This window comes from Podarcis cretensis (genome assembly GCF_951804945.1).
Source record: "Podarcis cretensis genome assembly, chromosome: 3".
In the NCBI taxonomy this organism is placed as follows: domain Eukaryota; kingdom Metazoa; phylum Chordata; class Lepidosauria; order Squamata; family Lacertidae; genus Podarcis; species Podarcis cretensis.
Genome location: NC_137172.1, coordinates 35,412,898 through 35,435,739, shown reverse-complemented (window position 1 = coordinate 35,435,739; position 22,842 = coordinate 35,412,898). Strand labels below are relative to the sequence as shown.

The 22,842-nt window shown below is 37.9% G+C and overlaps 1 protein-coding gene across 1 annotated transcript in view; it reads left to right on the top strand.

The window, feature by feature from the left end:
• PPP1CB (protein phosphatase 1 catalytic subunit beta) overlaps positions 1 to 21,484 on the top strand; it is a 35,292-nt gene extending 13,808 nt beyond the window's left edge. Inside the window, exons 2-8 of the mRNA XM_079969334.1 lie at positions 8,500 to 8,631; positions 11,401 to 11,631; positions 11,880 to 11,984; positions 15,034 to 15,105; positions 16,415 to 16,566; positions 17,293 to 17,427; positions 18,289 to 21,484. Coding sequence (XP_079825460.1) covers positions 8,500 to 8,631; positions 11,401 to 11,631; positions 11,880 to 11,984; positions 15,034 to 15,105; positions 16,415 to 16,566; positions 17,293 to 17,427; positions 18,289 to 18,393 — 932 coding nt within the window. The 3' untranslated portion in view covers positions 18,394 to 21,484. The remainder of the gene's footprint in view (positions 1 to 8,499; positions 8,632 to 11,400; positions 11,632 to 11,879; positions 11,985 to 15,033; positions 15,106 to 16,414; positions 16,567 to 17,292; positions 17,428 to 18,288) is intronic.
• Positions 21,485 to 22,842: the final 1,358 nt, after the last annotated feature.

Below are 22,842 nucleotides of genomic sequence, written 5' to 3'. Positions count from 1 at the left end.
GTCATCTAGTCCACCTCTTAAATGCAGGAATCTCAACTAAAGCATCCATGACAGATGGCCATCCAACCTATGCTTCAAAATTTCCAAGGAAGGAGAGTCCACCACCTCTGTTCCACTGTCAAGCAGATCATTTCTTGGGAATTAAATAGTGGCCCTGAATTGCATATATTTTGTAGTTGGTTAGTATTTTTTTTTTTCAAATTCAGATTTTAAACTTTTGAACAAATGACATGCCCTCCAACTTTCACTGTGACTTTGTACTCAGTGTGAAATGTTTTGGTTCAGTTTATGGGGCTCTTGATAGATCTTAGAAAATTGTGATAGATCCCATATGGATCTACAATGTGCTTACTAGGTTGCCATTGGCTAGTGATGGGGGATAGAAAATTTTCTGTTGGTACATTTTTCCATGGAAAACTGAAGACTTTCTAAAAATGCATATAATAAATTACTGTAGTGCTAGTCAAAATAGATAGTTACATGTAATCAAGTTTTGGAGAGTGTGCATCCATATATGTGTAATGAGTGTGCTCAAAATGTCATACTTGCATTTTCAGTGTCTTTATTCTTCCCCAAAATAAAAACAGTGTAAGGAAATGTAAGCTATTGATTTGACAAATCTTAAAATATTTGCATTAAAATACTGTATTACAGCAACGGTTTTCCAGTTGAGTCTTTGATTTTGAAGATAACATTTAAACTACATAATATGTTATTCCCCCTGCCGTGAAATATTTCAGTTTAAATACCTCAGGTTATTAGAAAGTTCTTGAGATACTGAGGAAGTCAAATTAGTATGGAATACTTCTTAAAATTTTGCTTACAAAATAAAATGTAACCATGATCATTCAGATCCCAATCAACTTAGGAATTTAGTAAATCTAAACCAGAACTTTCTGGAAAACCCACACCATTGCTAGTAGTAACTGCATACTGTGATCTGGCAAGTGCCTGCCCTTCTCATAAAGAGATGAGATGGGTGGGACTCTTCATTTCAGCTGTTTTGCTGGGCTGGCATTTGGAAGCACTGGTTCGGGCTAGGGAAGCAATTTAGGTAGAACTGCATACAATAGTTCCCATAGGAAAATGTTCTGATGCCCTAGATTGATTTGCCTTAGCATTTTCATTTTATATATGTTTAGTAAATTAAGCTAAAAACTTTGAAGCAGCCGAATTTGTTTCAAGCGGCATCCGTTGATTGTGAAATAATGGTAGACTGAACCTGGGTCCATGCGGCTCTTTTTCGTTCTCCCCAGTGCTGATCTGTGATTCATGGGAATTTATTGTTACTACCAAACTTACAAAACTGACAATTTTCTAGAGAAAATTTTCTGCCCCACGTCACTGCTTGAAAGCAGTAAGAATTTCTTAAGAGGCCCCTACTTGTGGGTGCCTATTTAGAGGGATTGAATTTCATATCAAACTCACAGCCTGAAAGAACAGTTTATTTACTGTTTTGTAGCTATAGCCACCAGAGCTTTTGGTAACAGCCATCTCAAAGTTTTTCTGATTAATTATAAATACATAGTTGAGAAGCGGGGAGACTGCTGAACCACACACTATGGTAATGCTCCTTAAGAAAAGTCTCATTTTTTTTCTACAAAAGCTGCAATTACAGGGTCTGTGGATATGGCTGTGTAAACCCTTACCTTCCATTCTTTTGTGCAATTTTTCATGCCTATCACATCCATTATTCCCTAGTCAGCTGCGGCTGCTGCTTTAGGGGGTTGGGATGAGGGAATATATTGTAGTTGTCCAGGCAACCAGGCTGAAGCTCCTTGCCGCACTGGAAATTTCATTAACTGACATTGCCAGGTGGCAAGATTTTTGCCCTGTTCAGCAATGAACACATATAGTTACACGTGATTAGTTGGAGCTGGGTAGGGATTGGGATGTCACAGTGTTACTATGAATGAGATATGCTTTCCCATCCATGTTCTGCTGTATATAGTGAGTTTTACAGAACAGCATCGAACTTGTTCCATCAGTGCAATGATTTTTCCTTGCACAATGCAACACCACCACCCCAGCAAAAATAAAAAATAAAAAAATTACTCTGGTTTCCGTCACCCCTCTGAAGCATTTCTGCAATGAGGAGAAAGAAGGAAGTTCTGTTGTACAAGTGGAAATCCTTGTGCTGATGGAATACCTACATTCTTTTGGGAAGGTGTGTGCATAACTTCTGCCAGGTGCGAAAAGTGCACCACATTTCTGCTTTAGTCTTTACAGACAGAAAAAAAGCCATGACATAAAACCCAGCTAGTTTACTGTGTTGAGCTTTTACAAAAAAGTAAGTTTCTTTGATACAACATAAGTACAGTGGTACCTCGGGTTACATACGCTTCAGGTTACAGACTCCTCTAACCCAGATATAGTGCTTCAGGTTAAGAACTTTGCTTCAGGATGAGAACAGAAATCGTGCTCCGGCAGCACGGTAGCAGCAGGAGGCCCCATTAGCTAAAGTGGTGCTTCAGGTTAAGTATAGTTTCAGGTTAAGTACGGACCTCTGGAACGAATTAAGTACTTAACCCGAGGTACCACTGTATTTACTTTTTTGATAAACTCTTTTTGAACTTGAGGCCCAATTCTTTTCTTAACTTAAAGAGTAAGCCACCCTATTTTGTTTTCCACGGATTAATCTGGATATGTGACTCTTCATATTATGTAAAAGAAGAATTTGAAACTGGTAAAGTGAACTAAAGTGAATTAGTTTTAGGAAGGATCTTCCTCTTTGGTAAATGTTTTGTTACCTTGTTCTAACAAATGCATGCGTAGCTCCTTAAAATAATAATAATAAATAGTAATAGTCATAATAGGTTTTTTGTTTTCTTTCTGTTTCTTAGTGGGGAGGAAAATATGATTTATCTCTCACTGCCAAGAAAAAGAATGACTACTCTATGCCTCCCACCAACATGCTTGACTTGTGTTGTCTTTGCCATTTACGCTTATATCACCTGTAGCCTAGTACTGGATTTTTATGTAAAAAATATTGAGCACAGGAGGGCCTATGTTCATACAGCTTTTCAGTAAATACTAGCTTTTGCTTCGTATGATAATTTAGTAGCTTTAGTTTGCTTTCCACTATTACTGTTCTTACCCTTGGTTTGCCCTTAATTTTCTCTTGGTTTGCCCTTTGGGGATTGGCTTATTCGTAATATATATATAGAGAGAGGGGGGGGTTCTATTCTTGTTTGGGCATCCATTTCCTTATGGTGTTTTGTATTTTGAGAGACTGTGTGTGCCTGAATAAACTCTTGGTTTTTTTGTATCTTGTTGCATCTTGATATTCTCACTGTTTTGTGTGTGTGTGCTATAGCATCTTATATGGGATTTATATTCTTTGATTGTAATAGGCCAATATATTGTCCTTGTATGTGTTATTTCTATATTTTGCTTCCAATTCATTCCCTTTTGGTGGGCAGGGGGAGTAGGTGTAATTGTAGTTTTGTTTTTATTTTTATTCACCTGTGGGTTTTTTGAGCTGATTCACCCTATCTCTTTTGTTTCGGATGTCATTTATTTCTATCAGCCATATGACTTCATGTGGAGTATGTTTTATTAGAACTTTTAGCATCATTGTTATAGTTTGGGTTATTTCTTGACTAGGTGAGAACTGTTGGCAAATAAATGAAGTATTCAGAAGACAAAATGAGGTAGTTATTTCAGTAAAATTATAATCTCATGCAAGGCAGTCTAGTAGTGGTGCTGCTTGCCAGCATTGTCAAATATGTGAAGCAGTTATCAATAATTTATCACTTAAGTTCACTTCATATGACTGAACTACTGCTGTATTTCAGATGATAAGGACAGGAATCTTGAATTGTGCCAGCTTTGAAGTGCTTATGATGCAAACAGAAATAGAATTTTAAAACTGCCTTTGTGATAGACAATTGGATTATTTTAATAGTTGAGATTACAGTATATCGGTTAAGTTAGCTATCCGTTTAAGATGGGGACAGGCTTCACATGTATAAGTCTTTTTTGGAGGGGGGCGTCATTGATCTTCCCCATCAGTAATTTGAGATGCCATCTCACTGGGCCATATCAAAGATAGCATGCTAGGATATTGAAGGTTAGGTGACCTAACATTTCTGGTTTAATGGTAGTTTTGGGAATTAATGTGACAAGCTTCCTTTACTATACAGTTTTTTCCCTTATCTTGCATCTGTCTCCTCAGAGTATGCTATGGGGTAGTTTCCTAAGATTTTTGGCTAGCCAAATGAACATTTATGGCAGCCAGGACCCTATTCCTCTCCTGCAGTGCAATCCTTGGAACGTTTGCTATGCTTAGATGCAGTTATAGCATAGGATTGGGTTCTTGCTCCCAGCGTGATGGATAATTCTCCCTCTCCTCTTCAGATTTGAAGCTGCAGTAGTTGATAACATCCGTACAGTTGGGCTTGGCATTTGAGAACATTAGAAGCCAGCACAGCTATGGGATTCAAGTTCGTACAGAGCTTGTCTGAGACCCAGGGTTGGGAGTCTTGTTAGAATAAAGTTATAAGCTTGAACAGCATAAGTCTGGCAGGCTGCTCCCTGCCCAGCATGGGCCTAGTGGACATGACCCTTGCCTCCCTGCCAGCTCCAGACATGGAGCTTTTGGGGGGGGGGAGCAGGGACTTGTTTTAATTGTAGGGAATGTATCTGCTGCCCATTTCCCAAATGGCTAGCTACATCTTACTTTCCAGCTTGGTCCCGCAGAGGTAAATAGATATTCTGTATGCAAAGAGGAACTTAGTATTTTCATTCCTCCCTCCACCCCTCCCACAGATTTCATTCCCGACACTGGCAAGTGAAATAATGGTGCACAGAATGTGTCCATGTGGCTCCATTTCATTTTTTTTCCTAGTGATGATCCCTTCTTCTGAGATATACGCAAGTAAACCAGCTGTCAGCTTTTGCTTGATGGCAGTAATTCTTGCCAATAGGTGGCCAATTCACTATCAGTTTGGAAGTGAAAAAGAGCCATCCAAAAGTAGTAGTTTCTAAGGTAAAGGTAAAGGTACCCCTGCCCGTATGGGCCAGTCTTGACAGACTCTGGGGTTGTGCGCCCATCTCACTTAAGAGGCCAGGGGCCAGCGCTGTCCGGAGACACTTCCGGGTCACGTGGCCAGCGTGACATTGCTGCTCTGGCCAGAGCCAGAGCCGCACACGGAAACGCCGTTTACCTTCCCGCTGGTAAGCGGTCCCTATTTATCTACTTGCACCCGGAGGTGCTTTCGAACTGCTAGGTTGGCAGGCGCTGGGACCGAGCAGCGGGAGCGCACCCCGCCGCAGGGATTCGAACCGCCGACCTTTCGATCGGCAAGCCCTAGGCGCTGAGGCTTTAACCCACAGCGCAGTTTCTACATAGGTGTTAAATATGTAGAAGAATATACCTTTGCAGATACTTAAAAAACAAACAAAAAACAAAATAGTCTTGCAGGGACCTGTAAACTTCTTCCAGCATATCCAGGAAGGGGAAAGAAGGTTAGTCAAGAGGACACTTAGAACAGAATAGAAAAATTGTCTCCTAACAACTCTTAGTAAGTATTCAAGGGAAGGGACTTGAACCTATGGTTGAGGGTGGATGCATGCCATGTGGTTTAAACAACAAAAACAACAACAACATTTCACCACCACCACCACTACATTTCCACCCTGTACTATACAGGGATGTTTTAGTAGGAATGAAAGCGGGGGGGGGGATAATCCCCCCTTCCTCAATCTCCAGTGCCTCCCCCCAACTCTTCTGGATTACAGCTATTAAATACTCTGATTTGCAGGTGGCAGCCCCCAAGTTAAGCTTTTAACACTATAGGATGATGACTAGTGGCTCTTAGGTCTTGTCCAGAGAGTCCTCTGCTATCAGATCACTTTTAACACATCGGGAGAAGGACTTTCTTTCCGTCCTGAATAATACACATAGGATTTACCAGTTCTTTTTTTTCAAGCTGTCTGAAGTCCTGAGCTGGAAAGCTCGTCTTTGGAACTGGCACTACACTGCCAGCAAAAGAGAAATGTTTACACTTGCAACCATTAGTCCTAAAATACACTTCATAAGTTTTTTTTTCTGATTTCAATGGTATTTCAAAGTGAGTGTTCTCCAGAGTGCCCGAGTAAACCTGTGAGTTTAAAGGATAGATATACAATTTCTGAAAAGTCTTGAAGCCAGAGTACAATATAATTTTTTTTACTCCTGTTGCAAAAAAACAGAAATATGTGCAATGGTTAAAGTTTATTTAAGAATATATTATGTAGAACTTAAATTGTTAGTATTAAAGTTAAAAGTCTAAGTATCTGTTTAAAGTATAATGTTAGAGATAATGCCGCAAGCTGCAGTAGCTGTAAGGTACCTAAGAGTTTTGCCACTTGGAGAAATGAAAAAAAAACACCTTTGATCAATTAGGGATGCTTTAATTAATTAACATATATCTAACCTGTCCTTCATCAAAATCAATGTTATGCAACTTAAAACCATAAATATATAAAGTTCTGTACTCAATTTAAGTGCTGAAAGCACTTGCTACCTGCAGTTTTATCTTAGAGGCATTTGACCTTCAGGAATGTGCCTTCCAAAATAGTAGCTACAGCAATATGTACATACTTAAAACATAGTATGTTTTTCTCTAGAAATATTATCATATGCAAATCTATATAGATTCAAAACTTGAGATTTTCTGTTTAGTTCTTTGTTTGAACTATATGATGCTATAGGGAGCACTTAATTCATCAAAGCCGTTCATATTCATTTGTTAGTTCAATCCTGCTTTTCCATTTTTTAAAAAAGCAACCAGTTGAAAACATAATTAAGTTTTCAGATTAAAATACAGAGTTGGCCATAGGACCCCCAAAATGGGTTATGAATAGGACATCATGATTCAAATCCAGGATTGAAAACAGTGTCAACGTTATGCAGACACCTAAGAAGAACCATACTGAATTGGATCAAAGGCCCATCTAGTCCATTGCTCTGTTCTCACAGTGGTTAACCAGATGCCTGTGAGAAGCACATAAGCAGGATATGAACAGCCAGTGCTCAGAGGCATCCTGCCATTGATCCTAGAGGGTTGTACATTTCCATCATGACTAGCATCCATTGATAGCCTTCTCCTATATGAATGTGTATACCTGTTGAGTCTATGTGATATGGTAGACATTGCTACATCTGGTGCTAGCAGATTCCATGGCTCAGCTATGTGCCATGCGAAGAAGTACTTATTTTGTCATCAGCAAAATTGTTTACCTTACTGTTCACCCTTCAGTCCAGATCATTTATGGACAAATTTAAAATGCTGGTCACAATACAGGCCTTGAAGGGACCCCGCTTCTTGTATCCCTCCATTGTTATAGCTGCCTTCTACTGCTTGCTCCTTAACCAGTTTCTAATCCTGAAGAGAACCTTTTCTCATATCCCAAGATTTTTAAACCTACTCAGGATTATTTGGTGAAGTTCTAAGTACTGATGTCATCTGTTGAAGTGATGAACAGGATTCTTTCACATGCCTTCAGATGTTGGTCCTGATATTTCCTCAACAAGCAAATCCCTTCCACATTTATGAGTAGATAGGTTCTCTGGTGGGAGACTCCTTAGCCTCCTTGCTCCATGAAGAAGAGGAATTTTTTGTCAAGTAAGTACCTGCAGCACTTACTTGACACAAAATTATGGACCCCCTAAAGCATTTGGGCCAACGGTGAGGGGTAGTATCAGCAGTTGGAGCTATGCAGAAAGGCCCCTTTCTCCATGTGAGATAAATGTGGCTCAGATAGAACTTGCCCCCCTGGTTCTTGGGTCATCAAGCAATCCTAGTCAAGCTTGGAATGGAGAAGCATGCAAGGATGTTTCCTGTTCCATTGCTCTCAATCTTTGCTTGCAGTGTTCTGATGGGGTTGCCAAAATGAAACCGGGGAGGCTCATTAGTATAACAGTTTTCAAACCAATAAGGTCATACGACAGATCTGTACTCTTAAAGCTTATTCTCTTTTATTTGGACACCCGGTAAGTTCTTGATGGCAAACATTGTACATTGAGCACATTTTTATACCCTCTGCAGATAATAACAGAATGATGAACCATAGTGTGCATTAAAAGTGAATGCCTACTTTATTATGACTCTATCGATCAATGGATATGGCCCAATTCAGACAAAGCATTTTACTATAAACTTAATATCTGGATAAATGTTAACCTGGGAAAGGTGCAGAGAGAAGAAATGGCATGGCGCATTTGAAACAGCACAACCGGACACCTTCATCTGCCCCAGCTGCAACAAGATATGTCTCTCACATATCAGTCTTTACAGCTACAACAGGCACTGTAACCTTTGAACCATTTGACTTCATCCCAAAAGGCACACTCCTCCATTGCCTCCCAAGACGGACGGATGCCAACCATATGCTTAAACACATTTTGGTTTAATGTGCTTTATAAATGCTGAGGAAGGCAAGGGCTTACTATTTGAAACACACTGTTTTCCTTGACAGATTTTCATAGACCTGAATTTATCATTTGTATTTCAGTGCGAGGATGTCGTCCAGGAAAGATTGTGCAGATGACAGAGGCCGAAGTTCGGGGCTTGTGTATAAAATCACGAGAAATCTTTCTTAGCCAGCCCATACTTCTGGAGCTAGAGGCACCGCTGAAGATCTGTGGTATGTGGTGATTAATGTTGTATACTAAAGAACCAAAGCTTTTAACCTGCAAAATAATATTTGCCGAATGTTGCTATGTATTCAAAACATGTAAACAGTAAAGAGAAGCAAAACCATTTAACATGAAAAGATAGCCTGCTTATCCTACTAAAATGTGGTAATTTGGTACACTTTTACTACATTGAGTGATTTATATCCTAAATACTCCTGCCAAGTCTTAAGCTAATTCAAAACCTGCTGTACAAAGAAATTCTGTATTTAATATATAGTAAATACTAATCTTGGGTTTAATTTAGTTCCTATATTATTAAAGTAATTTAGGAGACAAGACTTAAGTGCTAAAACACTTCATATTTTCACAGTTATTTTTCAGCCTACTTGTGCATTCTTTTTTGGGTAAGACCCAAAAAGGGAGTGTCTTGCCTTTTGATGTGAAGGTCAAGAATGCTTGCTAAACAACTTTAGGCTTTGGGAGGAATGGCAACATGCCACTGCAGTTGCACTCTGAATGCCTTCATTTGCCTGAATCAGCATTCAACAGGAAGAGTTCTGCCATCACTAGCTGAGCTTCAACTCTTTGAGAGGCTGGAAGATTTCAGAGGGACAGTACAGACTAGAAAAGCAAATGCAGTTGCATCTGGGCTTAGTTTAGTTTAAATAGTACTTTATTAGCAGGTTTAAAAGCATTTGAGTGTTTCTAAGTGCATTCAAATGATAGGTTAAAAACATCTGTTTAAAAACATCTGTTTTTAACCTATCATTTGAATGCACTTAGAAACACTCACAAACTGATTTGTAATTGAAGTATTTTTTTACTGTTATTTGATATTTTTATCCTGCCCTTCCTCCCCAAAAGAGCTCATCAAAATAATAACACAATATAATTAAACATTACAATTAAACGGCTAAAACACTTTTTAAAGAATATGTACGATTCCTAGCTCCTTTTCAGACCAGTGGTATGTTTACTGTAGAGCTAAGTCCTAGAAAAAGGCATTGCCATTTATTTTTAAGGCACCAGCATGCTGCTCCTATTTCATTTATTTTAGTTGCTTATGGTGCTGTTCTGTGAAGTATAAATCTATTTTTGTATTTGATTTTTTAATATGTAATGCTTTTATGTTTAAGAGAACATTTTGTTCCTCTGTTAATTATTCTGTTTTTAATGCGTACTTGGTATTAGATCTTAATTTGTAATATTTTATTTTGTAATGTTTTGGTGGTTGCTTTTAAGGTAGATTGTAGAGCACTTAGCAATTTAAAAAACTGGTATAAAAATGATTTTAAATAGTAATAAAGCCCTATTCTTTGCAAAATCTTGGTAATATTAAAGCCTGCAATATAGCAATAACTTTTTGTGTGCAGCATGATAAAAACTAGTAGTTATTGCTTCTACATCTTTGCATACTAACAGCTGTCCACATGGAGATTACAAGATAGTAGGAAGTCAGTACAATTTCCTGACTGTTAGTAGCGGCATAGGAATGTGGGAGTGGTACTATTATAAAAAGTGTCTACAACAAGCATATGAAAAATGTAGCATGCCTTGAGGCCAAGAAGGTATCCGTGATTTATTTAAATACTTCAGGTTGTATCCAGCTAACTTCTACTTAGAATAGACCCATTGGAATTGATGGTCCTAAATTAGTCAAGTCCATTAATTTCAATGGGCCTACTCTAAGTAGGCTATCCTTGGATACAACTGTTAAACTTCTTAAAGTGCAACAGTATAAAATATTCCATTTTCAAGGTGAAAAGTAAACTAGGAGAAGGCTTGCCACCACCCAAAAAAATGTGGCAGCAAGCCTGTTAAACGGTACATCTTTAATAACTGTATTGCACTGATCCTATAGGATCTGAACTGGCTTCCTGTACATAACTGTTTGGATTTCAGAGTGTTAATAATATCTTGCAAAGACCTAAAAGCTTGGTGCGAGGGTATGTGAGAGAATGTTTTCCCCATTTTGTCCTGACTGGTCATTAAAATCTACCTAGAAGTGTGTGTTGGTGTCCATCCTCCCTGTCTCCCCTTTGGAAGCTGGTGGGGGGATGTTGGGGAGGGCCTTTTTCACTGCAGCACCCTAGTTATTGAACAACTTCCCCTCAGAGGCTTGGGAGGTAATAGTGGCGGGGTCTTTTTGATGACCAGTTAAAACCTGACTGTTTGCATAGGTTTTTGGCTCATATAATTTTAGCTTGCAGATCTGCCTGGTGGTTTACTCATTGTTGATGTTTATTTTATGATATATTATATTGTATTAAAAGGTTTATGTAATGTATACTCTGCCCTAAGAACTTATAATAGAGGTTGGAAGAGAAATATTTTCATAAACTTAGGTTGTATCAAATGTTAGTCACATACAGTGGTACCTCGGGTTACAGATGCTTCTGGTTACAGACGCTTCAGGTTACAGATTCCGCTAACCCAGAAATAGTACCTCAGGTTAAGAACTTTGCACAGCAGCGGCGCGGTGGCAGTGGGAGGCCCCATTAGCTGAAGTGTTGCTTCAGGTTAAGAACAGTTTCAGGTTAAGAACGGACCTCCAGAACGAATTAAGTTCTTAACCCGAAGTACTACTGCACAGAGTAGGCCTATTGAAATTAATGGACATAACGAAGTGGAATTGAGGAGGAAACAACCCCCTTAGTATTTTACCACCAAAGCAGAGTATATGTTTTGGTTTTTACTACCAACTGTGGGTTTTCTTCTAATAATAATTTCTTCTAATAATTGTTTCATAAATATATCTTCAATCTTAATTTTCGTAGGTGACATCCACGGTCAATATACAGATTTGCTTCGATTGTTTGAGTATGGGGGATTTCCACCTGAAGCCAACTATCTATTTCTGGGGGATTATGTGGATAGAGGCAAACAATCCTTGGAAACCATCTGCTTATTACTTGCATATAAAATCAAATATCCAGAGAATTTTTTCCTCCTGAGGGGAAACCATGAGTGTGCTAGTATTAATCGCATCTATGGATTCTATGATGAATGTAAGTAGAGTCTTATATAAATGTTTCTAGTAGTTACCCTTTTTATGAGATGCTTTGAAACTTGTAGAAAAATTCACTTAACAATATTGAATTAATACTATTTTATGTTTCTCTTTAAACTTGTGAAATAACCTCTGAATTGCCTTTGCATTCAGCAGTTACTTAAATAAAGATGGCACTCTTTTTGAATGGTCAGACTACTGTATGTAATGTGATTAAATAAATTGCTGCTCTTCTAATACCACCAGGTAAACGGCGGTTTAATATCAAGCTCTGGAAGACATTTACAGACTGTTTTAATTGCCTGCCTATTGCAGCCATTGTAGATGAGAAGATTTTCTGCTGCCATGGAGGTAAGCAGAACACACCTTTCATAACAGTTAAATTACTTGTTTCTTCAAAGTTTGGACAAAAGTCCAACCAATGAGTTTTCTTGTCCCTTACCTCTTAACTAATATCAAATAAAGTGAATTTGAAATGCATTATAATGCCAGCATCTAGAATATCATTGGTTTCCTATAATCTAGCCAGAGAAATCTTGATGAATGAGCATATACAGCTTGCCAGCAGGGTATAGCAGTTTGATTAATTTTTTATAGTCCTGAAGAAGGCAGAGGTTATAGATTTGAAGTGATGGGTATGTTGACCTCTGGGTCTTTTGACTGATTTTAGTGTTCAGTTTTAAATACTGGTCCTTTATCATTTGGCCTTCCCTCATTCTTCAGGCTCATTACAAAGATTGTGGTGATCTTAGCATTTTCAAGGCAACAGAGCATACATCCGTACCTCTTGGCTATCATTAAGGACATCAGCATAGGAAAATAGCCTACAGAGGAATTGATGAAGGATGTGAGAAGCCTCAAGGAAGCAAAACTTCCTGCTGAGCAGGAATTTTAAGTTACTTAATTCCATCTCAGGGATTTGCAGCACCCACATGACCACATCACTAAGTGGTCCTGCCCTTCAAGAAGGAAGTGCATTTACTAGCCCAGCTCAACCGTATTGGAGCCTACTATGGATAGTGCCTCTGGTCATCTTCCTGGGTCCTCGGAGGATTCTCAACCATTGGATAGAATGCAACGGTCATCTCTGAAAGAGAAACGGTATCCCTATTTCAGTCTGTTAACCGCAAAAATAGAACCATATCCTCAAGAGATCATGCTTCTATTCTGCTAGGTAGAAAGGTGCATCTCTTTGAGACAATAATATATTGGTATGAACAATCAGGAAGCCAGCTGGCTCAAAGGGAAACGAACTTTGGAGAGTAAACCATAACCCAATATTTCATTCAGAGTTTGAGCATTTGGTCTCTGGTCAGGCCTCCACATTTGACCCACCAGGCCATTTTCAGAAAGCCAAACCCACATGAGCATTGGGCAAGGGTGGGACTCCAAAGGAACAAATCAGAAACTTAAAGGTCCCAGTTGTTCTTGGATCTAGTATGGCATGCTTCCACTCACCCATCAGCTGTGATGGGCAGATTATCGTGCACCTTCAGCCCCCTCACCCATGGTTCACTTGCTTTGAAATCCCAAGAATCAGGGCTTTAAAGGGAATCTTTAAAGGGAATAGTGACATCAGGTGATAGACAGGTGGGTGGCCTTGCCCACCTATCAACTTTGGTCCACCAGGCATGGGGAAGGTAAAGAACTGGCCCTCTGGCCAGAAACGATTCCCAGCCCTTTTTCCTGAAAAGAGTGCTGATCAAGATGGGATAAATTGTGATATTCTTGGAATAAATTGCTGAAGTGTTGAAGAAGCCAAATTCAGAAGAAATTATCAGGACTCCCATTCTAGAAATAATCACAATGTGGATAAATCGGAACACTCAGCCATTATTGAAGCGCCTCACAAATACTTGGTTTGCTTCCTAATACATTTGCAAAACACATGTGTCACATGGTTGTTTCTGTTCTGTATCTTTTTTTGATAGTTGTACTAGCTTAAAGTCTTAAAAGAAATTAACCCTTTTAGTTTATGTGTTACAATGATATGGATAGATTGCTTGCAGGGACGTGCCTGACTATGTGCCGTCTGGATCCTTGCCCATTACAGCTGGTGAAATTGAGCCTGGGGGGAGGGTTATTTCCTGGTTGTGGGTGACAGCGTCATTATGTATGGGAGTGGTGCCTGCCACTTTGGTGGTGCAATCATTAGCGGGGGAAAGCCAGCCTGGTCACTAATACTCTCCATTGGAGGAGAGTATTTGAGAGGGTCAGGCTAGAACAACTACAGATACTTTTGGATAAGAATGATTTATCTGGATCGATACTAGTCTAGATTCAGAAACAAATTAGTATTGGACATCATGATGACCTTTATGGCAATAGGAGCAGTGAAAGTGCAAGCATACTCCTGCTGCTGTATCTCTTAGTGGTCTTTGATATTATTATTATTAGTAGTAATTATGTGTCCTTCACCAGCAGATCCCAGGGCAGGTTAAAATAGTTATATTATTAAAATAGTTATTTATTCCTGCCCTGTGGAACTCCTTGCCAATAGAAGTTCAGCAGGAGTCATCCCTGCTTGCTTTCACATATCTTTTGAAAACGCTGCTGTTCAGACAGGCTTGTAACATGACTCTTGCTACCAGCCAGTTTTCATTGATATCTTGATGTTTTGCTATTATTGTAATGTTGTGTTTTTATGTTTGCACACTGCCTATGAAAGTGTAGTTTGTAAATATTTCAACAAACTTGGCTCAGATATTTTCTCCATCATAGCTTAAGCTGGAGAACCACCCCTTAAAAATAATTGGTTTAGTAAACTTTTACAGCTTGGTATAGAATAAAAATAATTTTGTAACCTATATTGACAGAGGGAAATATCCAAGTAGAAGTCATCATTGAGGGAGGTGTTTCAGTATGCCTGCTACTTGAATTCAATTCTTTTTAGTGAAATAGTTGTCCTCAGATGTAAATTATTTTGCATTTGTTTAACAATGAAATTATTCCAAGTAAGGATCACTTAATTTAAAATTAAAGTTTCTTCATTATGAAGAATAAGTGTTCCTTGGGCATCTTGTACACCTTCAGCAATTTTATAAAAAGAAACAAACCCCACACTTGTGAAATGGGGAGCTCTTTATGCTTCCAATAAAGAATGGATGTTTTGTGCAGTTTATTCTTAAATGTTTAGAACACAATTGCATGCCCTCTGTTAGCAATTTTTTGTGATAAAAAATACTTTTATATCCATTTGCAAAATCTTAGAGATGGCCCTGTCTCAGTGTAATAGCTATTGAGCCATGAGGTGGGGTAAGAGCATAAAAAAATCAAATGGATATGGCTACCAATTGGATGGCATTACATTGGAAAATAAAGGAGTCTATTATTGTCTAAATTCTTTTCATTGACATCTTCTATGAACAATGAAAATGAGTTTTCTCATTCATGTTGTCAGGACTGTCACCAGATCTGCAATCAATGGAACAGATTCGAAGAATTATGAGACCCACAGATGTTCCTGACACAGGTAAGGCCCACCTGCACAAATTGCTGCTCACTGTAAATTATTTTAAAATTGTATTGTGGCATATATCAGTAGTGTGTTCAAAGAGGTAGTGAAACTTCCATAAGGATTTGCTGAGCTAATAATTTAAATTGGAATACAAGAAGGGGAGGTGTGAGGAGGTCTGAGAAACAAGTTAAAGGAAAATAAGCAATTGAAATTCTATGTGTTTTTAAATTGTTTTTAAGTTTTGTATTTTTGTATTTTTTTTTGGTCTATTTTTGTATTTGTTTTGTTATTGAAAATCCTAATAAATATTCATTAAAAAAACAACAACAAAGAGGTAGTGAAACTTCCCATCTGAAGGGTTTTGAGGAGCGCTATTATACTTGTGCTGTTTGGAAGCTAAAAGTCCTTGTTTTCATCATTTGAGGTACAGATTGAAAAGGGCCATGTGGAAGTTACCTAGTTTTGAACATAAGGGATTAGATCCAGACTTAGTTGCACTATTATTCCCTTGATTTCACCCAAACCTATATTAAATTGATTTTTGGATTCTGAAGAAGGTAGAGGGTGTGGGTGTGTGTGGGTGTGTAATAGAGAAGCAGCATAGCTTGTTAATTAGAACTTTTATGTTCTCTCTTTTAAAATCCATATTACATTCTAGAGTGTGACTTGAAACAATTTGGTTGTAAGACAGTAGTTGTAGGTAGTAGCCTTGGAAACTAAACTTAGTAAAGTAAAAATAAACATGTGTATCTGTATAGTACTTTATAGAAGCAGAAATTCAAATAGAGGATTTCCTGATTTCAAGTTCAACCCGAGTCCCTATGCAAGGTGGCTGAAATTTTGGCATATAGGAAAACCTTAGTCTTCTGTTGCAGCGCTAATGCTACTCCAGCATTAAACAGGAAACAGACATTTTTGGAGAGTGAGGTTCATACTAAATCCGTAAACATGAGGCATGCCTGAGCTACGATTTCAGGATTTTTTGGATCTATGGACATTCATTGATTTGCTTTCATTCAAAACAACTTGATTTTTCTTGCTGGAAGAAAGTTAAAGATACTGGCTCAGTTTGCACATCATATAAAGCTGTAGTTTAAAACAAGCTATGGTTTAATGTGATGTGCACATCAGACCACAGACCATAGAAAAAGTTTGCACTGTTGTCTCCAGTAGGAGTGCATTGCAAATCTATAACTGTTACACTTGTATAGCCTCATGTGTACAAAGTATGCATACCAAAATCTCAATCATGAGAGGTAAATATTTTGTACCTAAAAGAACACATTAGGCTCCTGTTTCTAAGACTTGTGCTCTTACTTTCAAGGCTTGCTCTGTGACCTGCTGTGGTCTGATCCCGACAAAGATGTGCAGGGCTGGGGTGAAAATGATCGTGGTGTTTCCTTCACTTTTGGAGCTGATGTGGTCAGCAAGTTCTTGAATCGTCATGATTTGGATTTGATTTGTCGAGCTCATCAGGTATGAATTTGCTTCTTTCTAATTTGGGATCTTTACCTTCTAGTTTCCAGAGCTCTATGTCATTTACACATACAAATATGGTGACAAGTAGGTGAGCTAGTGCAGATCAGGCTACAAAGTTAGCTATATCTAGTTTGTAGAACTGCCCTGAGATCTACAGATATAGGGGCAGTATACAGATTTAATAAATAATCTTAAATAATATTGAACACAAAGCTGCCCAAGCTGTCACATCCTCTCTGCACACATATTTCTGGATTTTGAGTCCTTTGTTTCAAAAATGTTGCAGAAAAACTGGAGGTCTTTGTGTAACTAGTCTACAGCACAAAGAATAATTTGCTTAAATTTATTTGTATTCTGTACCTGATTTCTGTACTTCAAATTACTTTTTTTACCTACTTCAAATTAGTTTCCTTCCCACCATGGAGCAGGCTTTCATTGGTGCAATTTACCTTGGTGCTTCTCTTGGAGCCCTCCATATACCCCTAAAATTGCTTTTGGGGAGGCAGTGGGGAGCTGAGAAGAAAGAGAATTCCCATTGTGTTTGGAGAAGCCAACTTGCATGATAATGGATCTTGCATAGAATCTTAAGTTGTGGTGCATTCATTTTGCTATGTGTTCTCTGAAAACTCTTAGACTGCAGGTTATGGGATAAACATTTTGGCTCAGATTACAGAAATATTTTAAGTTACATCAATATTGGTTATGTGTTTTTCTCACTGACAGGTAGTTGAAGATGGCTATGAATTCTTTGCTAAACGACAGCTGGTTACCCTATTTTCTGCTCCTAATTACTGTGGAGAATTTGACAATGCTGGTGGCATGATGAGTGTGGATGAAACTTTGATGTGCTCTTTTCAGGTATGATAAACATGGATTATAACCTCTATATTGAGAGGATAGGTCAAAAAGTTACTAGGATTGTATAGCTTGAATAAAACTAGAGTTAGCCGGGGCAACCCAGCCAATTAAGTGAGGTATAAATAATAAAATTATTTATTTATTATTAAACTTTTAAGGTGCACAGTAGCTTGTATCTCCGTTGTTGAAGGCTAGCATTCTCAGCAAATGTTACCATCTTCCTTTAGTTCACAACTAATCTTCTAATACCTCATTGCCATAGTATTACTAAGCTAAGGTGAATATTTGCCTGAATAAAATGGGATCAAGCCACTCTGTTGATGGAGTCTCTTGAAAAATAATTAATAAAATGGATTCCTCTGAACTGGCTAGGGGTGTCTGGTTCTCTGAGACTGCCTTAGACGGAGTCAGACCATTGGTTCATCTAGCCCAGTATTTTCTACTGCAGCTGCTTAAAGTCTTCCCTAGATCTTTTAACTGGAAGTTGCTGGGGATTACTGTATTTACACAAATCTAATGTGCCATCAAATCTAATGCGCACCCTAATTTTTGTGAACGTTATTTGGCCAAGGAAGGTGCGCATTACATTTGAGTAAATATGGGACCATCTGTATACAAAGTATTATGCTTTGACAGTTTGCTATCATCCCTACCTGGTTAGATGAGTCCACAGAATGGGTAGCCCTAGCTGTTAAATAATTCTTTTTGTACTTTGCAAATGCATATTCAATAGTTGTTGTAAATAGAAAGCCACCTCAAATGTAGACAGCAAGTTATACATTCATTGTAAGGCTGGTTTAATGGATATGTTGTGTTGGTTGGAAGAGAAGTTTATTCATCTTCTTAATTCATCCTCTTAAGATTCTGAAACCATCTGAGAAGAAAGCAAAGTACCAGTATGGTGGACTGAACTCTGGACGTCCCGTTACTCCACCTCGCACAGCTAATCCTCCGAAGAAGAGGTGAAGAAAGGAATATCATAGAAAACCCATCAGATCTATTAAGGACAAAACTCCATATATACAGTATATAATAAGTGTGCACTGTAAAACCATCCAGCCATTTGACACCCTTTATGATGTCACATCTTTAACTTAAAGAGACGGGTAAAGGATCTTTAATATTTTCTAGTTGACAGATGTGCAACACTGTATTGTAACAAGTATACTCCAAGCTCTAATAACCAACATAGAGTAAAATCAAATCTAAACAAATTATTTTGGTTGCATATTCACATCACAGTTTTAAAGTTGACCAACATCCCAATTTAAGCTTGATGTAATAGTTAAATCAGATGAGAGCATGATGTTTCATTTGTGTAATGTAGTCTTACTGTTGCTTGATTGCTTTTATTTCTCTTATTTTGTAGCTAGAATGATGGCAAAGTATCTAGTCATGTTTCCTGGCTGAAAATGATTTGTGGAAGGGATTTTTGGGGCAGCTGCTGTTCTCCCTCTTCCCAGTATTCTTGCTAACTAAATGTGTGCCCCTATAATAGGAGTTTAAAGACACAAACCAGTCTCAAGCTCATAACTTCAGTAATGCTCCTTATCCAGACAACCCAACAGTCAGTATTTCTCATGACAAAAAACTTATTACTTTTTATCTTAGATTGCCACAGGATGACTTTGTTCATTGCACCATTTTAAACTAACATTACACTCACAATGACACTTCATTTAACTTAAATAGGGCAAGAATGGTATTACTTATTAGTCGATAACTTGATTATGTGGTACCTTGCATTAGATTTTATTAGCATGAAACACCTTTTGGCATGCTTAGCTTCCTGATAATGTCATATTTGCATTAAAGTGCATTCTGCATAGCTCACCAAACATGAAGATCTTTCTCTGATATGCCTGGAAAAGCTAGCTCTCTTCTTCCTCTCCTCTTCCCCGCCCAACTGTGCACTCTGCCCCACCCTCCAGGAGGGTATATTTAAATGGATGTTGATCATTGAGCAGTAGGTTAACTATGGCTAGTGGTGGTTGGACTGTCTAATATTGCCATGTGAATGTTCTACATGATTGTAAGGCTTATGTCACTAAAGATTTATATCCTCTGGATTTTCATGATCAAGGTTCATATACTATTGTAGAAACTTCTGCTTTGTAGTGTACTATAGTAGCAATAATTTCTGTACATGATCAAGAGTTGATGCAGTATTTCTTTTCCTGTTTTCCTTAAAGGGTTCATATTGGCAAATGGCAAAGTGTAAAGAAATGTGCAAAGATTGTAAACAGATAAAAATTGAAAGGCAGCGACTTGATTGGAAATTAATACAATGTTTTTTTTATTGAACACTGTCAAATGTGCAAAGATTGTAAACGGATAAAAACTGAAAGGCAGGGACTTGATTGGATATTAATACAATGTTTTTTATTGAACACGGTCAAATTTATAAGATTACTTAGTAGGGAAGCTTCCAATTTAAATTATTCTAAATGTGCAACAATGTAGAACTCTTTAATATTGTCTTTGCAAATGTTAAATCGAGAATTCTAGCAACTTGCATTTAATGAACTGACACTTATTATGCAAGGGATTTCTGGCAAAGTGAAAAGTTCTTACATGGATTTAAGTCTCTTTTCTAATTCCATTTTGTTTTAAAACACATATTAAATGTAGGATTTTTCATTTAGTAAAGTTGTTTAATTGATTTGAAGTCTGACTGGTTATTCCAATCTTTGTTATGAAATAATTTGCCCTTGATGGCATACATTAATGAGATGCAGACAAAAGCTTAATATTGACACTAATATAGATTTGTGTTGGTGGATATTTAAAAATACAGCAGCTCTGTATACGTCACCTGTAGATCAATGGATAACCAACCATAGTTGCTCCCTAGCACTGTGGTGTCTATCATATTATCTGACGATGAAATGATGAACTTCTTGGGTCATTACTGTATGAAAAAAAATCACCTCAAAGAAGGTAAATGGAATGTGACAAGATGGAAGCAAAGCTTTGCCATATCCAGCTCTATTTTTTTTATTTTTTTGTAAAGTGGGTAACTTTGTCATTTTTACATTGCAAGAGCACCTTCATTTCAGATAATATAAAGGAGCCCAAAATGTGTTTAAGGGCAGTAGTTTAATATGTATGATTGGGTTTAACAAATTACTTTGGGAAATTGCTTTTACAACATTGCCCATGTATGCAGGCGTGCATGTGAAGCCATCTTGAAAGACAGAAACATTTACTTGCGCTGTAATTTGTATTCTTTATCTGTCCTCCACCTCACTTGTCACTACTTAATGTCTGATAACATACTGCAAATTTACAAATACCAATGAAACCAACAAAGAATGTAATGGCTAAAACCACTAGTTATAATAATTACCTGTAAACAACTTTTCTGGAAGCGTAGTCTTTGAAGCTACTTAAGACTGCTCATGATCAGTTTTTAGATCCTGCCCATGAATTACAAATGCTGGTCTCTGTAGGCTTGAGGGTGAGCTCTAGCCCTTACTAACAGATGTCACCGGGGAATCAAGTGAGATGTGTCATTTTCTTGGCTTTGCGATTTGTGTTAAGTATTTTGGCCAAGGGTGTGTAGCCTTTCTGTGTAACCAGAATGGAACTAGTGATGTATTTCAGCATGGTTCTAACTATTACTTTACTGTCCTCTCCCCTTTTTATCTTTCCTTAATAAAAGGAAACATAGACACCTTTTATTGCCCCCCTTAAAGCTTCTATGTCTTTTTTTTGTTTGTAGCATTCTCCTATAATTTACTTGTAAGTAACCTTTATTTACCGTAGTAACCTTTCGTTCCTACCATTGTTCCATCAGAATGTGTCATGTAAGCAGCTTATTCAAAGACAACCTTGTGCAAATGAGTCTAGGCTGCCGGATTCCTAAATAAAATTAGTTCACATGATAGTTTTTGAACAAATTTTACAATTGACCTGCTTTTTTCACATGTGTGACTGCACATAAATTGTTTGAAACCCATCGTGTGGATGCACAACATGACATCTGAGTTGGTTGTGTCTTGCTGGCTTGGAAGGAAATTTGAGTTTTAGGAATAAACTTTACTAAACCTCTTGATTCTGTATTCAAGTCTTGTTTTGCACACTGTAGCTGACTCAATCTCAGACCACCACATTATTTTGTAGACTGTTTCCCCAAACAGTCATGTTCCCCAAACGGTTGCATGTACCATTTAAATCCATTATAGATTTCACTGAAGGTTTCAATGCTGTTGATTTCATTAGGACTTCGTTGAGACATATTAAAACCATTTGAAGTATCTAGGGATGTGGAGAAGAGTTAGATAATGAAATGAGGGCAGGGACCCCACATCATCATTTAGGAGGAGATACAAAAGTGCAACAGAACCTTAAAGAGATGTTCAAATGGTACTGTTGCTCCAGAAACTTGCAAGATAGTGCTATTGAAAAGAGATTATGTGTAGAAGTGTTTCTTCCCAAAGATGAAAAATCCCTCTTGGAACCAAAACAACAAACATACATGAAAAAAAGAGCCCCCAGATTTAGGAAATTGTAGGACTGTTTTACAGATTGATATTGAGGTGTATTGATAAAAATCTGTTGGAACATTTCATTTTTTGATCTCCTTCCCAACAGTACTAATGGATGAACTGTAACTGGTTGTCGTTTGAGGTCATAAAATTTACTTGATTATGCTGGGGAATCTTTTATGTAGCATCATCATGGTACATGGCCTTGGTTGCATTTAGCTAATCTGCTTTCAGTTCTCTCTATGGAGCTAGTGGAAAAATCAATATGTTGCTCAAAGGTTTAACAAATTCTGTGACCAACCAGTTGAATGCTGTAATTTGTCTAAATTATGCAAATTTGCTTGCATAATTTAAGTGCTTTCTTGTTTTGCACAGTCTTGCTTTTGCTTGTCAACACCTCTTCCTCTCCTTTTCTTTTCTCCACTGGTCTCCTGTTAGGTATCTGTTTTCAGCTTTCTGTTATTCTCTTGCTACATACTGTAGCTGGGTGACCTTATCAGATCCCATGGCTTTAATGCCATTTATATGTTGATGACAACCAGCCCTACCTCTCTATTACCAGAACATATTCTTTTGTCCAATCTTGCATGTACCTGATATTTCTGCCCTGCCCGATCAGATCCAGCATCCTGTTTTTCACAGTGGCCAACCACACGTCTTCATGCTCTGCTTTTAGGCTTTCTAAAAGCAACAGTCTTCTGCTATACCAGGTTACAAGCCATTGCATCCAGTCTGCATGGCCTATGAGCTTACATGATGGGAGTTGTGCTCAGCATCTGGAGGCCATAATGTTGGCTATTCCAGTTCTATAAAATTGTCATGATGAATAGACCACACACCGTTAATTGGTCTGACTTCCTTTTAAAGGTATCTAAGCTGGAGGCCATCATAATATCTTGTACCTATAAAGTTTGGTTTGGTTGAA